This window comes from Molossus molossus, unplaced genomic scaffold (assembly GCF_014108415.1).
Source record: "Molossus molossus isolate mMolMol1 unplaced genomic scaffold, mMolMol1.p scaffold_m16_p_3, whole genome shotgun sequence".
Classification (NCBI taxonomy): Eukaryota; Metazoa; Chordata; class Mammalia; order Chiroptera; family Molossidae; genus Molossus; species Molossus molossus.
In genome coordinates, this window is record NW_023425366.1 from 112778878 (window position 1) to 112797049 (window position 18172).

The window sequence follows — 18172 nt, forward strand, 5'->3', positions numbered from 1 at the left end:
TCAACATCATTAATCATCAGAGATGCAAATTAAAACAACAATGAGGTATTACCTCACACCTGTCAGAATGGCCACCATCAACAAATCATCAAACAACAAGTGTTGGCAAGGGTGTGAAGAAAAGGGGACTCTAGTACACTGCTGGTGGGAATGCAGACTGGTGCAGCCACTATGGAAAACACTATGGTGTTACCTCAAAAAATTAAAAATTGAACTTCCATTTGACCCAGTGATCCCGCTTCTAGGAATATACCCTAAGCAGCCTGAAACACCAATCAGAAAGAATATATGTACCCCCATGTTCATAGCAGCACTATTTACAATAGCAAAGATCTGGAAACAGTCCAAGTATCCATCAGTAGACGGATGGATAAAAAACCTGTGGTACATATATACAATGGAGTACTATGCAGCTGTAAGAAAGAAAGATCTCTTATCCTTTGAGATGACATGGAGGGACCTGGAAAATATTATCCTAAGTGAAACAAGCCAAGCAGAAAAAGAGAAATACCACATGATCTCACTTATATATGGAATATAATGAATATAACAGTCTGAGGAATAGGGTAGACCCAGATATATGGAAGTAGGGTACAGACTAACAACCCTCAGAAGAGAGGGTGGTGAGGATGGGAAGAGATAAAGTACAGAATTTACATGCATGTATGTATGACCAATGGACATGGACAACAAAGCCGGGGACGGGGCGGGGTGATGGGGAGGAGGGTGCCAATGGGGTAAAAAAGGAGAAACATCTGTAACAAAAATAAAATAATAATAATAATAAAAAGAAAGAAAGAAAGAAGCCACAAGGCGTTCACTTGCTCTGGGCATGGCGATTACATTGCTCTGCACCACTGCCCTTCCTTCGCCATTTGTTGCTTTCTGCTTGCACACAGAACTCCCCAGGAGAAAGTCGCACCTGAAATAGTTCCCATAAGAAACACAGAGTCTGTTCTGGATGTGGGCCTGGGGCTCAAGAAATGAGTCATGTTTGCCCCTGTTTTTCACACTGTAGACCAGGACTCTTTAGAGAGCCATGAAATTAACTTATGGATTGTGACCATACAAAAAACAGAACATAGGGGATGCCATCAAGTACATCACATGTAGAAAGAGTGAGTACTGTGAAGTTGCGTGTGTGTGTGTGTGTGTGTACAAGGTGGCAGTGGAAATGTGTTGTAAGGCATGCTGTAAACAGTTTGACGGCCTTGAGTAGTGGGAAGGGCTCCTAAATCTTGCTGCTGGGCTGAATTTTGTGTGCGTGATGGTACAACCAAGGCCAGAGGAGTCAGAAAGTTCATCACAGAAGCTGATTGTCTGTTGCTGTGTAAACAAGAGGCAGGGGGGAAAGGGAATCTAAATGAGCTACTCAGCTCCTCTGCAACAGATGGCGAGTGAAGTGGAAGGCAGTTAGTCAAATTGGCTATCTCTGGATGTCTCTGGAGATTGGGAGCGGCTGCTATGACACCTAGATTTATGAACCACACTGTTGCCTCTCCCGCCCAGAGCAGGCAGCTGCCAGGCAGACCAGGCAGGGCTCGGGCCTCCTCCTCTTTTGGTGATAAGTTGAGTTGTTCCTTGCTGGAGTGAGTGCAAAGAGCATTTTGCTGTTCACACACACACACACACACACACACACACACACACACACACACACTTCCTACCAAGGTACCCAGCAGGTCTCCTTTGGACAATGTACGGCCACATCCCTCAAATCCTGTTGTGGCAACTTATTAGGCAGCAGCATGCTTAATTTAGGGTAAATGGTTTTCAACTGGAAATTTTAATTAACGGTGAAATGAAGTCTGAAAAAAAGAATAATGTTTCTGGTTGGATGAACTCTTGGCTCTAGCCGTTCTCGGTTCCGTGGAGGGCAGGCTGGCTGGGACGTCTGCGCGACCTCTGGATTCTAGTCCTGGTTCTGGATGGAACTGCTGGGTGTCCCCTCCCTCTCTGCATCCAAGGCCTTCACCTCTGAGAGAGGATGGGTTTCTAGCAGGATCCGTGAGAAACAATGAAGTTCAGACCTTAGCCTATGGTCTTATTATCACTATCCAGTTTCAGAATTATATAGTTCATAGAAAACTGAGGCCCAGCTTCATTTTTTTTTTCTTTTCCCATTATGACAGTAAAAATGAAATTTATTTTTGAGTTCTTACCCTGTTCTTGACAAATGTTATCATTTTAGATCTTCCCATTGACCCCACGGGAGAAGTACTGATACGCTTCCCACTCTACAGGTGGAAGATAACTGAGCAAGTGTGAAGAGAAGTACTTACCGAAGTCACTTCCACAGTTTATACGTGATAGAGGCTGGTTTTACAGACTGTGGACCTGAGCTCAGACTCATAACCATTGGCCTGTATTGACTCTAGATTTTCATTGTGTTTTAGGGACTCAGTCCCAAACACTGGTTGGGTTGCCCCAAACACTGAACTTATAAATGGACAGTATCAGGCAATCGTGGAAGACTAGTAGAACATGGACCATGCGCTTTCATGAAGGCTGGAAGGCCATACACAACACGGACACCCCCAGGAAGTTGAAGCGTAGTAGGGACATCAGCTCACAAATGTTCATGAGCCTGCCGTTAGGCCTGGAGTATGTTAGGCCTCCAATAAGCATTGCATGTATGGATGAATGAGCCGGTAGAGAATGAGTCAATGGCAACATATAGTCATTGTAGGGAAAGAAAAATAATTTTTTTCTCTACTCTTCTAGGTTCCTGGCTGAGAACCACCCTCCCCTCATAATAAAAGATAGATTAACAGGAGAAAAACCAAACAATTTAAATAATAAGTATAACTTCTGTATGCAGGGAGATACCTAAGGAAACAGAGTAACTCCCTTAACTGGCCCAAGCTACCACCTTAAATACCATCTCCAGCTAAAGACAAAAGATGTTAAGGGGAGACCAATCATGGGAGGTTACCAGGAAAAGCACAGTCAACAATGGTATGCTTGTTATGCAGACTTAAATCAGTTGCCTTCTCTATTGGTAAGAGTTTTTAGAGATTTAGTCATCTTCCTCTTCCTGGTACAGGAAGAAAGACACCCTTACAGATGGATTTTTCCTTATGTCTCTCACAAAAGTGTAACTTCTACTTGGTTTCCAGAACTTCTCCTGTGTCTGCTTTCTTAAAAATAACCAGCCCCAAATAATCCTTATGCCAAAGAAACATATTTTGGGGCAGCAAATTCTGCCCCCCTTCATTTTCTGAGTGAGGTGAAGGTCATTATAAATGGAGTTCAAAGCAACTGGTGAGGATCAGAAAATTTCATCATAAGGTGGATAAATTAACCAAATGAAAATAATACCTTCATTCCTGCTGAACCGGCATTTCCTGAGCTCTACCAGTTCCCCAGTGCCTACCAGTAGGCTACTTACTGTCTATAATGGCACCAAAATATTCAATCCAACAAGTATCTATTACATGCTCAGCCAGTATGTACTGGGGAACAGCATGGAACAAGGCAGACACCAGAGCTTGCAGACCAGTGGAAGATGTGATTTAGAAGCACAAAGTCGAACGTGTCACTGCTGTGTTCGTGTATAAATATGTTTAACTCCTGACACAAGGCACGGTGATGGCTGACTTCTCTTCCTCCTCATTCTCCTTCTTTCTCTTTCTCTCTCTCCAGTTTCAGAGACCTCACGACTATTCCCCACCTTTTCGATTTGGCACGGTGCCTAACGGCAGTACAGAAAGAAACATTCGGAATAACTACCCCTACATGCATCAGTACATGACCAAATTTAATCAGAAGGGAGTAGAGGATGCCTTGGTCAGCTTGAAAACAGGGTAAGGATGGTGGTTTCTTTTTCTCCACAGGCCTGCTAGCTGATAAACCTTACAGAAAATGACTCTCTGCATGACTTGGTCCTTATCTGCCCCCACCATGGGATTTTCTGGAGAGCTGTGCAGTCAAGATGGACCCCAGTTAAGGGCTGCTTTTGTTAATCTGATGAGCACTACAGGTTTCCTTTCAAATCCTGTTAAGGAAAAGCCAATCCAGGACACTTTGAAACGCAGAGAGAGCCAGTGGGGTTCCTTAAACTGATAAAGAAGTTGGTCCAACTCCATGGGCTATTATACTCAAGTAGAAATGTTAACAAAGTCCAACTGAGTATGTTGGGGATGGGGAAACTTTCTCCTGCTCCTTTTAGTTTTTCTGGCTGGTAGAATAATTAAAATGACATAAGGCAGATTAAGAAGAGAAAATCAAGTTGCGTACATGTGCACGGGAAGTTCACATAAGCATGAAAATTCCAAAAACAGTACGGCAAAATGAGGTTACAGGTGTCATTCTGGACGAAGGAGTGGGGAGTAGGGGTCCAGGATTTCAAAAGGCAATTTACCAGGGGATGAAGAAGTGAATGTTTAGTAAACGAATGTTTGCTAGGCCATCTTGAAACAGTGGGGGAAAGGGAGGACTTGATCAAATGGGCTTTGGTCTGCCTGTCTACCACACTAGTCATGGCAAACTATAGTTACCTACAATTATAGCCGATAGCTCCCTTTTCAGAGCAGGGAAGCAAGAGGTGAGGACAGAGTTTCTTCCTGAGCCTTCTGGGCCTCAATTATATTCAGCTCAAAATAATCTGCACACCAGAGTGGCACATCTTGGGGTGATTTATTCTGAGCCCCCACTGTTCATTTGAAGATCTAATTGGCTTTATTCAGTGATTCATAAACGGGGCAGCATCCCATCTAGCAACTAGAAAGGAGTTCTGAGGAGCTGTACAAATAGAGGCTTTTACAGGCAGAAGGGGGCAGGAAAAGAAGGTTCCAGCAGAGTGGATCATTTCAGGCAAGAACACTTTCCTTTGGGGAACGGCAGGTAGTCAGGCAGATGACCTCACTAGGGCGGACCAGGTAATTCCAGAGTGACTGGTTAAAGATCACATTCCTGGGAAGTTAAGTCTTGGTTTCCTGACGTGGAGCTTAGCATAAGTGACTCCATTTGGGGCCTTTCGTTTCTTTTTTTAACAGAAAAAAAAAAATCTAAGGAGATTTCAAGTTCATTTAAAAAATAAAAGTAAAACAGTGCTATAGATTTTGACCTGATTTTTTTAGTAGGAGTTTTTGGGTGTAGCTTTATATGAAAACTAAAGCTAACGGCATAACACTGGTGAAGGAGAAAGGCAATGTGGAGAGAAAAGCAATGAGAACTCAGTCTCTGTGCGGGTGCGGCTAATATTCTGGTCGAGTGCAGCATGTGCAAAATAACTGACACGAGAAAGAAAAGGCGGCACAGCGGTTAGGAGTTCAGGCTGTGGAGCGAGAGGATGCTTCGGTTCCCAGCTGTTACTTGTTATGCGAACTTGGACGGTGTTTTAATGGCTCCCAGCCTCATCTATAAGATGGTAATACTACGAGGAACTAACTCACAATGAGTTTGGGAAGAGGAATGGACTCAGCATCTAAACAAATGCTGTCTTAGCCCCTGTCAAGATCCCCAAAAGATTCCAGAGACTGAAAGGAAAAACTGCTATCAGCCAAAGCGCCTGGGAAATTACACAGAGCCCTGAGCTTAGTAGTTTAGAGGAGGTCCCCCAAGGCGCAGCAAGGCCTGTGCAGTGGGCCTGCAGAGCGGCCAGAGGAAGAGGGCAGCCCCAGGAGAGTACACTGGAGGAACCTTTCACTCTCCAGGAATCCCTGGCGACTGGCATGATCCACGTAAATTAATTTTCTGGGTAAGCAAAACTTTCCTCAAACAATTCCTTCAGGTAAAGTAGAACCATTTTTAGTGAAACCCTTTCAAAATGCATTTAGCGCGTCCCTGATATTTTGATAAGTCCACAGAATAGAATTTAACCTTTATATCAAATTACAACACGAACAATTAAGTCCTGCTCATTCTGGCTTGCAATGGTTTTTCAAAACATTTTATAAAGCTAAAACATGTAGAAAATATGTAAACATGAAGTATACTATTTGATGACTTTGTACAAACTGACCATCAAGGTCAATTAACAAGATATCGCCAATCCCCAGACCCACCCCGCAACCACAGCCTCTTCCTGTCTCATTGTTTTCCATGGACCATTCTCTCTCTAAAGTAGATTCTTTTTTCCTGTTATTCTAACACATAAATAAAAGCATACCATATGTTTTTGTTTGTTTGTTTGTTTGTTTGTCTGTCTGTCTTCTTTGGGCTTAACGTTCTGTTCATGAGATGGTTGCTTATCATTCCAATTCTTGCTTTCTCATTGCCGTATAAAATTTCACTGTGGGGATACACCACAGATTCATCTATCTCTTCTCTTGATGAACTTTGTGTAGTGTCCCCTATGAGGCTATTACAAGTGAGGCTTTGAAAGGCATTTCTCTTACATGTCTTTTGTTGGACAGTGAGTGATTTCCCTTGGCATATACCTAAGACCAGAATTGCTAAGCCATCAATGTTCAATTTTAGTGGATATCAGAAAAGACACATTTTTTATGCCTTTTCTTCTTAGCCATGGGTATGGGTTTTGTTTGTTTCCACTGTGATCTTTTCATCAACTTAATTGTTTTCTACTGGTTTGTTGGTTGTTTTTGTTGTTTTTTTCTTCTTAATATCTATAGTAGAGAAATGAGCTCTTTATATGTGGTGTGCTTACAAATGTTTTTCCCAGTTGTTTTGTTTGTCTTTTGAGCTTGTGGATGATATATGTTTCCGTGCAGATTTCTATTTTTGTAGTCACATTTCCCAGTCATTTTTTATGGTCTCTGGATTGTGAGTTGCAATTCAAAAGTCCTCCTCACTCTGAGGTTATAAAATAATTTCCTCCTGTTTCTTTCTGTTTGGGTTGCATTTCTACTATTTTGAATTTTCCTGGGTGTAGAGCATGAGATAAGACTCCTTGTATGGCCCTGGCCGGTTTGGCTCAGCGGTTAGAGCATCGGCCTGCGGTCCGGAGAGACCCGGGTTTGGTTCCCGCTAAGGGCACGTACTTCGGTTGCGGTTTGTCCCCGGCCCTGGTTGGTCGTGCGGTGGCAGCCACTCGATGTGTCCCTTTCACATCGATGTTTCTCTCTCTCTCTTCCTCTCTCTCCCTCCCACTCTATCTGTACAAAAAAATGGAAAAATGTCCTCGGGTGAGGATAAAAAAAAAAAAAAAAAAGACTCCTTGTATGACAATGAGAACCAGATCTGGGAACGGCCACTGCAGAACGGCACAGGATCAGATAGACTGTGCCCATCGGCTCTGCTCATCTCCCACTGTCTCTCAAGTGTCTACTTCGCCACACTTAGAGGTCTTTTTCTTCCCTCTTTAAATTTTTTATTATGAAATATTATTTTAAAATGTAAAATGTGTCCTGGCCGGTTTGGCTCAGCGGTTAGAGTGTTGGCCCGCAGACCAGAGAGTCCCAGGTTCGGTTCCAGCTAAGGGCATGTACCTCGGTTGCGGTTTGTCCCCGGCCCCAGTTGGGGTCATGTGGGTGGCAACCACTCGATGTGTCTCTCTCACATCGATGTTTCTCTCTCTCTCTCTCTTCCTCCTCCTCTCCCTCTTGCTCTATGTGAAGATAAATGCAAAAAATATCCTCGGGTGAGGATAAAAAAAGAAATGTAAAATGTATTATAAAATAATGTTGCAAGAGTAAATATAATGAGAGTATTTTGTTTAAGGAATAATAAATAATAAAGTGAACTCCTCATGGACCTATCATCAGCTTTAAAAACTAGCCATTTCCTTCCTTTACTCTATACAGCATCTCTAGAAGGTTTCATCCCTCTGGAAGGTAGAGGTGAGGGCCCATAAGCTCCTGACTTGTTAATTCCCCCATGAGCCTTGACTTGGACAACCCAGAGCACATAGCTCGGCTGCTGGGTCCCACCCCTCCACCCACCAGTCCCGGCGACATCCATCTGTTGCTTAGCAAAGTGTGAGCATATATACACAGGGCCAGCAAGATGGGGAGGCTCCTTTATACAGCGTAACTTCCTGGAGGAGGGGACAATGGTTGAAAGAGAGTCCCAGCTTGGTTTGAGTCTTGGCTCTATCATTAGCGAGCTGTGGCCTTGGACACATTGTGTTACCTCTCTGAGCCTCAGTTTCCCCACTTAAATAGTAAAAGGACTGGAATCTTTGATCTCTGAAAATAGTTCTGAGATACTTTCATTTGTGTTGGACACTTGAACGTGTATTTAAAACTTTCCAAAAATCAAAATCCAGGCATGCTGTATATGTAAACAGCTGTCCCCTTTCCAGGAAGGATTTAGAACAAGGCTGGGAAGCTGGGTATCTCCAAACCTGGCCAGTCACTGTTCACATGCAAGTATTTTGGCCCAACACAGAACCTTCTCTCCAGTGACAGAACCTATAAATCTGCATTTTAAAAGCATCCTCCACCCCCTGCTCCCGGGTGATGTTGATTCATGCTAAAATTTGAGAAGTACTATTTAAGGGGGTTCAACAAACATATTTTATTGAGACAGCATATAAAGATTAAATCAATCAAATGCTTATCTCTGGGATCCAAAATTGCTTTAGGAAGAACATGAGCAGCGAGAAACTTGAAGCTAAGTTGTTAAGTTTCACTGTTAATTAAAATTTGTAATAAATTTCAATTAACAATGAAAAGCATCCCAGACAGGGCATTCTAAGAAATTATCAGGTGAAGCAGTGAGAAAATAGGATTTGATGTGCAATCAACAGAAACAGGATTTTTAGGACTAGATTTGCTGTGACATGGGGGGCTCTCCTGAGCCAAGTGTGGGTGAGCTGTTCATGTTCCCAGGTTTCTAGACCAGCACTTCTCAAACCCTAACCTGAGTCTGAGTCAGTGAGGGTGCTAATAAAAACATTGATCCTGCCTGGCTGGTATGGCTCAGTGGTTGGGTGTCGACCCATGCACCAAGAGGTCACCAGTTCGATTCCCGGTCAGAACACATGCCCAGGTTGTGGGCCCGATCCCCGATGGGGGGCATGCAGGAAGTGGCCAATCAGTGTTTTCTCTCATTAATGTTTTTATCTCTCTCTTCTTCTCTCTCTAAAATCAATAAAGAAAAAATAAATAAATAAAACATTGATCCTAGCCCCGGCTGGTTTGGTTCAGCAGTTAGAGTGTCAGCCCGCGGACCAAAGAGTCATGGGTTCGATTCCAGTCAAGGGCACGTACTTCCATTGCAGTTCGTCTCCGGCCCTGGTTAGGATCGTGCGGGAGGCAACCAGTCTCTCTTGCATCGGTGTTTCTCTCTCTCTCTCTCCCTTCCTCCCACTCTTCCTGAAAGTAAATGGAAAAATATCCTCAGATGAGGATTAAAAAAAAAAAAAAAAAAGGTTTATCCTGAACTCCACTGAGTCAACAGAATCAGACTTTCCGGGGACAGGACCTGGGAATCTGTATGCTTTCACAAATGGATTCTGCTGAGCGCTGATCAGATTTGAGAACATCTGCTCTAGAAGAGGGAACTGGAGCCGAAATGAGCGGAGACAGATTTAGGTTTACAAATGCTCAGTCATCAGGAGCCAGTGTTCTCCTAGAAGGTTTGGCAAGTGGGCGAAGCTGCAAGCATAGCGCTTACACCAGATTTAAATGAAACTATTAACATCCCCAGGACTCCAAGGAGCCTCGGTTTTCAAGACACAGTGAGATGGCTTTTTTATTTTAATTGACTTTATGTACAATTACCTGTACAAATATTTCTGAAAAAGTCCCAATTTCTTTTAGAAGCATCAATCTTTAGCCCTCCGGCCCCTCAGATTCCTATCTGGTTTTATTTCCAGCTCAACGATGTTGAGAAACAGATAAGCGTCTTTGGCCGTTTTTTACATTCAGTAGTTCGAGAGAATGAGAAGGCAGGGTTTGTCTTTTGACCAATGAGCACTTTTTTTTTTTTTTTTTTGCAACATTCAAACCGTACTCAGTGATGTGTCTATAAAAATAAAAGGAGGGGTGGTCACATCTACCCGCAAGTGTCACAACTGTCTTCATAGAAGAGGTGAGCATTGAATCCCTGTCCGAAAGCCGGTGGGGTCCAGGAATCCATGTTTTTATGAGCACTTCTAGTGACAGATACAGGCACTGCATGGGCTTTGAGAGGCTCACTAGGTGAACACTGAGAGATGGTGTTCTCTCTGGAGTGGATAGAACAAGAAACTGGAAGGGCATTTCAGGAGAAGCAGAGGCATAGAGGAACCTGAGTTTAGGTTGGAGAATGTTAAATTGGAAGTGCCTTTGGGACAACATCATATTTCCACATCATCCTTGCATTTACTGAAACCTAACAATTTGTGACATGAAGCCCTGAGCACTTCACATGCATAATCTCATTTAATCCCCGCAACACTTCTATGAGGTGGATACAGTTGTGACCCCCTTTAAGAGATGCAGAACCTGAGGCTCCGCGAGGTTAACTTGTTACCCAATGGGCTATATAACTGAGTGACTACATTGTAGCATTCTAAAGCATGGGAGGTAGGTTGCCTTCTCACTCAGCAATGCCTCTAAGCAGTTGGATATAAGAAATTAGAGCTGCCCTGGCCAGTTTGGCTCAGCAGTTGAGCATCAGCTTGCAGACCAGAGAGTCCCAGGTTCAGTTCCCACTAGGGGCACATACCACAAAAAAAAAAAAAAAAGAGAAAAGAAAAGAAATTAGAGCTTAGGGGAGACTTGGAAACTGAGGACATATATGTGATATAATCATATATATGCATACTTAATATCATATACAATATACATACATAATATATATTTATCAATTAATGATCCGAGAGTTGACAATATCACAGCATCCTCATTTCCACCCTCAAAAGAAACTGATCCAGGGATGTAGAAATTTCCAAGGCAAAGGTAGACCAGGAAGCTAAAAGGATTCTCAATGAAGTTCAGTTGCTATGCAGAGCAAGTCCTTTCAAGGATGCCATTCGAGCAGGTCTTATTAGCTGTACTTTATCAGTCAAGCAGAATCAAACTTGGAAGGTTTCTTTTCAGCAGCTGAGTTCGAAAGCAGGCATAGACATCAGGGTTCAGTGAGCTGTTCTCCTAAATGGGATAGCATCATCTCCAGAGAAAATCAGATCGACAATGACCTGGTTTCTGAGATCCACCTCCACACTGCAAATAAAGCTCAAAAATAATTGCTACCACATCATAGGCTTAGGAAATTTTTTCCTTAATAAAAGCTCAGGAAAGCACAGACATCTTTCTTTTCTTTTTATTTCTTTGTACTTGGAATAATTTCTTATTAAACCCTAATAAAATTATAGTGACAGAAGGCCACCCATAAAGCATTAAAACTAGGGGAAAATGGGGAAGATTAAATAAAGTGGGATCTCAATTCTGTAAACTCGCAGATGGAGAGAGAAGAAAAGAGAGAGGGGAAGAAAGGAGACTAAAATGAAATACGTCAAAATGTTATCAGAGATTCTGCTGGATGATTAGAATTCCGGTCTTTTTCATATCCTTTCATATTTAACACATTTTTGGCAACAAAAGTATTACTTCTAATAATCAGGGAAATGTTTCTTCTGAACAGAATTCTTCATCTCTTTCTGCATTTTCTTTGGGCATTTGTCCACATGTAAGCCTGTATTTTGCTTTTCTCAGTTCGATCTGTACCCTTTTGTTGGTCAGTTTTCAGTTAATGACTAGGCGATATTTCATTGAGCCAGAGGAATATCAATTAACTCATTTTTTCCTGCTCTGCATGTTCATCATACCGTGGCTGGCCTTGGAGGGCTCTACAAGAAGCAGCTCTTTTTTGCAAGCTTGCTGATGCCGCGCTTGTAGGCCAACGTGTTGAGAATAACATCCTACATCATTTCTCAGACTTCTGTGCTGCGAACAGCATTGTTTTTCTTCACTGTAGAGCAAGCTTTTATCTTGTGGACAACACCATTCCTGAAACTACTTACAGCTTTCCTTTTGCTTGAGCTACTACATAATTCGGAGCTTAATGTATGATCGTTGGTGAGCAACTGCGATGAGCTTATGTCCTGAATATCTGCTTTCGGACTTTCCCTAAAGCCTCAGCTACTATTCTACCTCTGATTTTACTCGACTCAATTGGCTTTACCCGTATGTTTAAATCTTATTCTACTGCAATTTGAATAAGGTACTTGGGTTGTTTGGGGAACGAGGTGAGGTTTTTCTAACAGATAACATTTGTGGAGAGCTTACCTACGTGCCAACTTTGTTCTGAATATTTTGCCTGCATTATCTTACTTAAACCTCATAACAACTCATGAGACAATGACTAGCATGATACTCACTTACAATGGAGGAAATAGGCATAGAGAGATTCAATAGCTTGTCTGAGGTCACACTTGCTCCAGAACCCATGCTTGGAGTCATATCTTAAAACAGTAAGTACGAATATTCCCATAACATTGCAGCTAGCCTGTTTCTAATTTCCTACTATTATACAAACCCAGAAACAATTCTGTTCCTACTTTAAAAGGTTTCTTTTTCTTTGAAAGCCTTAAACTGCTTTAAAAGGGGGTGATATTTCTCCTTCCATTGAGATGGAGTGAAAGAAATGAACTCCCAGGAGGAAATAAACCAAAAGTAGGATGTATTCCTCATGCCGGGATACACCTGCCTAGGAAGTTCCTCCGGGGAAGGCTGAAGAAGTAGGAGCTCCCTGGAGAGTCCATCTCCTTAGGGCTCGTTGCTTCTTTATGGTTGCTGGACATTTCAGAGAACTTCAGATATGTGATCTCATTTCATCCCGACTCAGCTCTGCCAAATGGGCGTTGTCTCCCATTGACAGAAGCGGAGACTGAGGTTCAGGGAGCAGAAGCAACTCATCCAAAGGTTAAGCACGTGGCAGAATCAGCCCTCAAACTCCATCCAACACCTCCTGATGGGCTAACTCTGCTTTTGCCTGCAAGTGAGCCATCCGGGGAGGGCTGGACCCCTCCGTTATGAGGCAGTGGGACGAGAACCAGGAAAGTGGATGCTTTTGCCCACCAGCATCTTGGGTTTGCAAAATCTCAGGACTGAGCTTCCTTTCTCCACTGTGAAAACTGTAAACAGGTTCCTACTGACCCTGGTGCTAACACCGTCAAGGTGTTAAAGCACTGGCCTGTGTGTTCTCCCAATGCCTTGATCTAGCAGCAGGGGAAGGAGCCAGTTTCCCTGGGGCTGGGCTAGCGCAGGCTTGGGAGGCCTTAGCACATGTTTACAGCCCCTAGTAAGTGCCCGCTGCCAACTCTGATCAGTGGCACCTGCCCTGGCAACTCCAGTCTCCTCCCATTGAGAGAGGTACAGGTGGAGGAGTAATAGAGGCTCAGATACAACCCCTTCAAGTTCCTCCCTGTAGTAGTTTCCTAGGGCTGCCATAACACATTACCACAAACCTGGGGGGGGGTGGATAAAGCAATAGAAATTTATTCTCTCAAAGTTCTGGACACCAGAAGTCCAAACTCAAGGTGCCTCGCTCCCTCAGAAGGCTCTAGGGGAGGAGCCTTTCTTGTCTGGTCCAGCTTCTGGGGTCTCCAGGCACCCCTCTCCTTGTGGCCACATCACTCTGGTCTCAACCTTCATCTCTATATGATTTTGCAGGAACACCTCCACCTACAACAGGCACCTGGTTACAGTGTGGTTTTCCTAACACCATCTTCTGACAGGTGTCCAACCTCAGCACAGGCAGAGAAGGTTCTCCTCTGATGTCTTGGGGGGCGGGGGTACAAGGCCTCACTACTTGGGGCTCCACTGAGGGGGTGCTGCTGGGATTGACACCTTGCCCACCTGATGCCCAGTGTGCACGTATGCAATATAGGCTCGTGTGGACCCCCACCCTCAAGCGATGTGATCATTGTGCTGGTTGGCTTTCTGTGCCTTCTCCATCCCAGTTGTTTGGTGGTCTTCACTCTATGCCAGGTGCTGTTATAAGCACTTTACCTATAATTCCTCATTCAGTTTTCACAGCAGCCCACTGAGGTTGGGACGCCCAATATCTCTATGGCATACACAGAGAAACTGTCGTGCAGAGAGGCTAGGTCACTTGTCTGGGCTGGTCAGCTTCCCATCTAGGGCTCTAGCACCTGTACTCTGAATCACTGTGCTGTATTGCTTCTCATTAAAAATATATTCTCATTGTAAAAATTAAAAAATGTAAATATATAAGCATCTCCTTGACCATGTTTCAATCCCAAACCACCGCCACCACCAGGTAAACTCGGCTCTCTGTTTGATTTTACACCATTTCTCCTAGATCTTTGTGAGGCATCTGCATATATTTGTATGTCCACGCATAATTATAGAAGTTCATTCTGTGGGATGCAGTCAAACTCTGCAATATGTCACCATTCGGGTTTCAGTGAATACCATGTTTTGAAGAGCCTTCCACATCTGTAGGTGTCTTTGCCTTCATTCTCTCCTGCTGCTGAAAATAGTACATGGTATGCACGCATCACAATTCACTTACCCATTTCCCTCTGGGGGATATTAGCTGGGCGGCTGTGCTAAAGTCTTGATGAGTCCTCTGTGCACTTCCATACACAATTCTCTAGGAATGATCCCAAGAAGTAGAGTTTCTGGGTCAAAGTATTCAGACTGTCTTGGAAATTTTAGTCTTACTCAGCCAATTGATTGATTGACTGATTGATTGACTGACTTATTTTCTGAGTGGCCTCCTGGTACAGAACATGGGCTTCTGAGTGAGAAGTATCTAGCTTCCTACATTGGCTCTGATAACTACCAACTGTGTAACCTTTGGCAAATTAAATAACCTCTGTGAGTCTGCCTTCTGCAGTTCCTTTGAGAATTTGAATGCATTGGCTTAGGGAAAGTACCAGGCACTGTATCTGAAACATAATAGGGTTTTATCAAATATTGACTTCTTCCCCATTATCTCTTTCGTTTTTATGTTTTCTGGCCTTTGAGATTCTCTGTCCTGTAGTCCTGATGTGTGACAAGTTCAGCAGTATCATGTATCACTACCAGTATAATGTGATGTTTCAAAACTATGCATCCTGGATTTGAATTCCCTCTGCTAATGTCCAGCTTTGGGACCTGGTACAAGTTAACTCCTTAAACCCCAGTTTTCCTTTTACAAAATGATGCTAATCTTGGTTCCTCTGTGTGGGAGTCCATTGTATGTATTAAATGCAATATGCAGGCAAAAAAGCACAGTGTCAGGCTCATAGTAAACATTCAAGAAAAGTTTGAACAAAGGAAACAACCTTGGGCATTCTTTATCATATTCTATGCACCTTGGAATTTGCAGTAAATGGTCAGCTCTGATCCCAACCCTTGAGAAGTATATCCTAAGGAACTCTATAAAATATTTACATTCCAGAAGGAATCAAGATTTTTCCTATGGCAGAACATGAGTTGTAGCGTGAGGAAAGAATAGTATTTGTATAGTGCTTTATAATTCACCAAAATAAACGTATCCCAAATTTTAGCAAATTTCTTCAACTTGTACCAGCACAACCACGTGGGAGAGATTGTTTTCCTTCAGGTCAGGGGCAGGAAATCAAGGCTTAGAGAAGTTTATAGACTCCCAGCACCCCGTGTATTGTTTCTCTGACCCCACATCCCACCTGAGGACTTGCCCGGGCACATTGCGTTCCAAGTAGTACACAGTCTGGAATCGTGACGATGGAAAGCCTTGGGCAGAGATCAGTGGGCTTCAGTTTCCTCATCTAAAAAATTAAAAGACTGCTTTACATGGTCCATCAACTCCTTGGACATGGTTCGTTTGGGTCTAATGTTAAATTTCACAGAAACAAAGCAGGGGTTTGCTATATCATTTTAATTTTTCCCTGTGTTTTTTTTTTTTAATTAATTTTCACCCAAGGATATTATTTCTGTTGATTTTTAGATAGAAGGGAGGGAGGGAGAGAGAGAGAAACATTAGTTTGAGAGACACACATTAATCAATTGCCTTCCCCATGACCTTGACCAGGGCTGGGGATCAAACCTACAACCCAGATTTGTGCCCTTGACTGGGAATCAAACCCACAACCCTCCGGTCTGAGGGCCAACACTCTAACTGCTGAGTCATACTGGCCAGGGCTAATTCTTCTTAATGTTTTTGAGGTTATTAGTCAATAGGCAAAGTGTGTGTACCCTGTCTCCAGTGTTTGCTGTCATTCTCTCTCTTTCTCTCTGTCCTCTCCTCTTTTCTCTCTCTCTCTCTCTCTCTCTCTCTCTCTCTCCTTTGCCCTCTCCCTTGCTGTGTCTCCCTCCTTCCCTCCTGCCTTCTCTCCCTCTTTGTCTCTTATTTTCTCCCTATAAGTCCATATCCCTCTTATTCTCTCCCTCTCTGAGTCTTACTGTCTTCTTTCCTCCCTCCACTTCTTGTTCTCTCTCTCTCTCTCTCTCTCTCTCTCTCTCTCTCTCTCTCTCCCTCCCTCCTTCCCTCCCTCTTTCTCTGTCTTTGTTTTTGCTTGGTGCCTGCCTCCATCTGTATCATTCCCTCCCTCTTTCTCTCCCTCTCCTCCCTCTCCTGGTCTAGCTTACAAAATTGCTCAAAATTTTCTCAGTTAAAAAATAAATATTAACCATCAGTCTTTTTTTTTTTTTACCCAATTCACAATGAATAGTAATAGTCATTGTGAATAATTAACACGAATTAAACTCGTGACGGCTAAAAGCACACAGGGTGAAATTTATAATTGACTAAGAATCCATCTATGACTCCAATTTTCTTGGCCAGTTTTGGATCTCTGCACAATTTTGACCCAGGAGCATTGGACTTGATGGAAATAATAACTACAAAAGAAAAGTCAAAAGAACAGAAGTTATAAATCAGTAAAATTTGTTATGGTTCGAATGCTGATCAATGAATCAAAGCCTTATGAAATTTAAACACCGAAGAATTGATCGCAGTGAAAAAACAGTTTCCCCCCAAAATGGAAACAATTTAGCTATGCTCTGCAAGACATCAATCTAGAAATTAAATTAGCTTAATGGAGTTTGCTCTGAAAAATGCTTCCTTACTGAAAATGCATTAAACATTGTATTCACAGACCTAGAGTCAAAACGGGACTCTAGAGCCACGTTCCTAAAGCCAGCTTTACACCGTCCTGTGCTGGTGGCAGGCGTCGCTTCTGTGCATGTTGACTGGCTCTGGCCTAAGTGGGCACTCACAAGGCTGTCATGCTTCGGCGGTGCCGCTTCTCGGGCCCACGAATGCCCTTCTCCTGCAGGTAGCCCGGGGTCTGGGTGCTTGAAGGTGGTCTGGGTCACCACGGCTTCCCTGCTCGGCGAAGTCCTCACTGCTCCAACAGTCTCCTGGATTTTCACCAGCATCTGCAATTTGCAGAACACTATCACCCCCATTTCCACCCATCCCCAGCCAGCCCCGTGAGAGAGCTGTTACTCCCCCAGCTTACCGACGGGATGCTCCCAGACGTGTCAGAGCCAGGCCTTGTTCATGGAGCTGGATTGGAACCCCATCCATGTTCCACAGTTGCCCAGACATGCTGACCGGCCTACATTGCTGGGTGGTGTGTTTCTTCCTGACAAAGCTTTGATGTGACCTAAAACAATGTGTTCAGTTATCATCGAAGAGATATTTAACTTTCAGTAACACTTTAGACCTCCAAAATACACACACACACACACACACACACACACAGGGGTTTCATTAATTCATCAGAACAAGTCGATGTCTTGTTAAAGGCTTCTTGAATGTTAATGAATGAATAATTAACTTTAACTATATAATTAGCCTTTAAATGTGCTGAGACCCCCCAGAGAGCATTTGAAAACATGCATAAGAAGATGGAGAGCTAAAACCGGAAATTTTTGATTAGGAAATGTCAGGCCACTTGACAATACAAGTTCCCAGTCTCAAAGGGGCAGTGGTCTTCCTTGTGTTGGGGGAAAGGGATTTGCTCACAGTCTCGGGGCTGGAGTGAACATTCAGGCCCTCATGCAGGTACAAGAGAGACCGGCTGAAGTAACAGGATCAGGTCGACACCCTCCAACCAGCTGTAGCAGCTCTTCAAAGCTGTAGAAAAGTCTGGCAGGAAGCGGCAAGGTTCAAGTACCGCGGGCACACGTGACATTCTTTCCTACTTTGCTTCTTTGCAAATTTGCAGAAAGGAGGTCTCCTTTCCTCCTCTCATTCTGAATTACTGTCATTTTCCATCATTTGCTTTCCTTGAGGACTGCCGGTGACAGGGAGAGGGTAACAGCACCCACACAGCCTCTGTGATGTCTGGCAGGGGGTGGGCACGTCACAGAGCCAGGACGGCATTCATTTCAGGCTTTGG

The 18172-nt window shown here is 43.5% G+C and overlaps 1 protein-coding gene across 2 annotated transcripts in view; it reads left to right on the forward strand.

Annotated features, from left to right (window-relative positions):
- GRIN2A (glutamate ionotropic receptor NMDA type subunit 2A) overlaps positions 1–18172 on the forward strand; it is a 385539-nt gene that overhangs the window by 327758 nt on the left and 39609 nt on the right. For both annotated transcript variants that reach the window (XM_036279357.1, XM_036279358.1), the window contains one exon: positions 3646–3806. In XM_036279357.1, coding sequence (XP_036135250.1) covers positions 3646–3806 — 161 coding nt within the window. The remainder of the gene's footprint in view (positions 1–3645; positions 3807–18172) is intronic.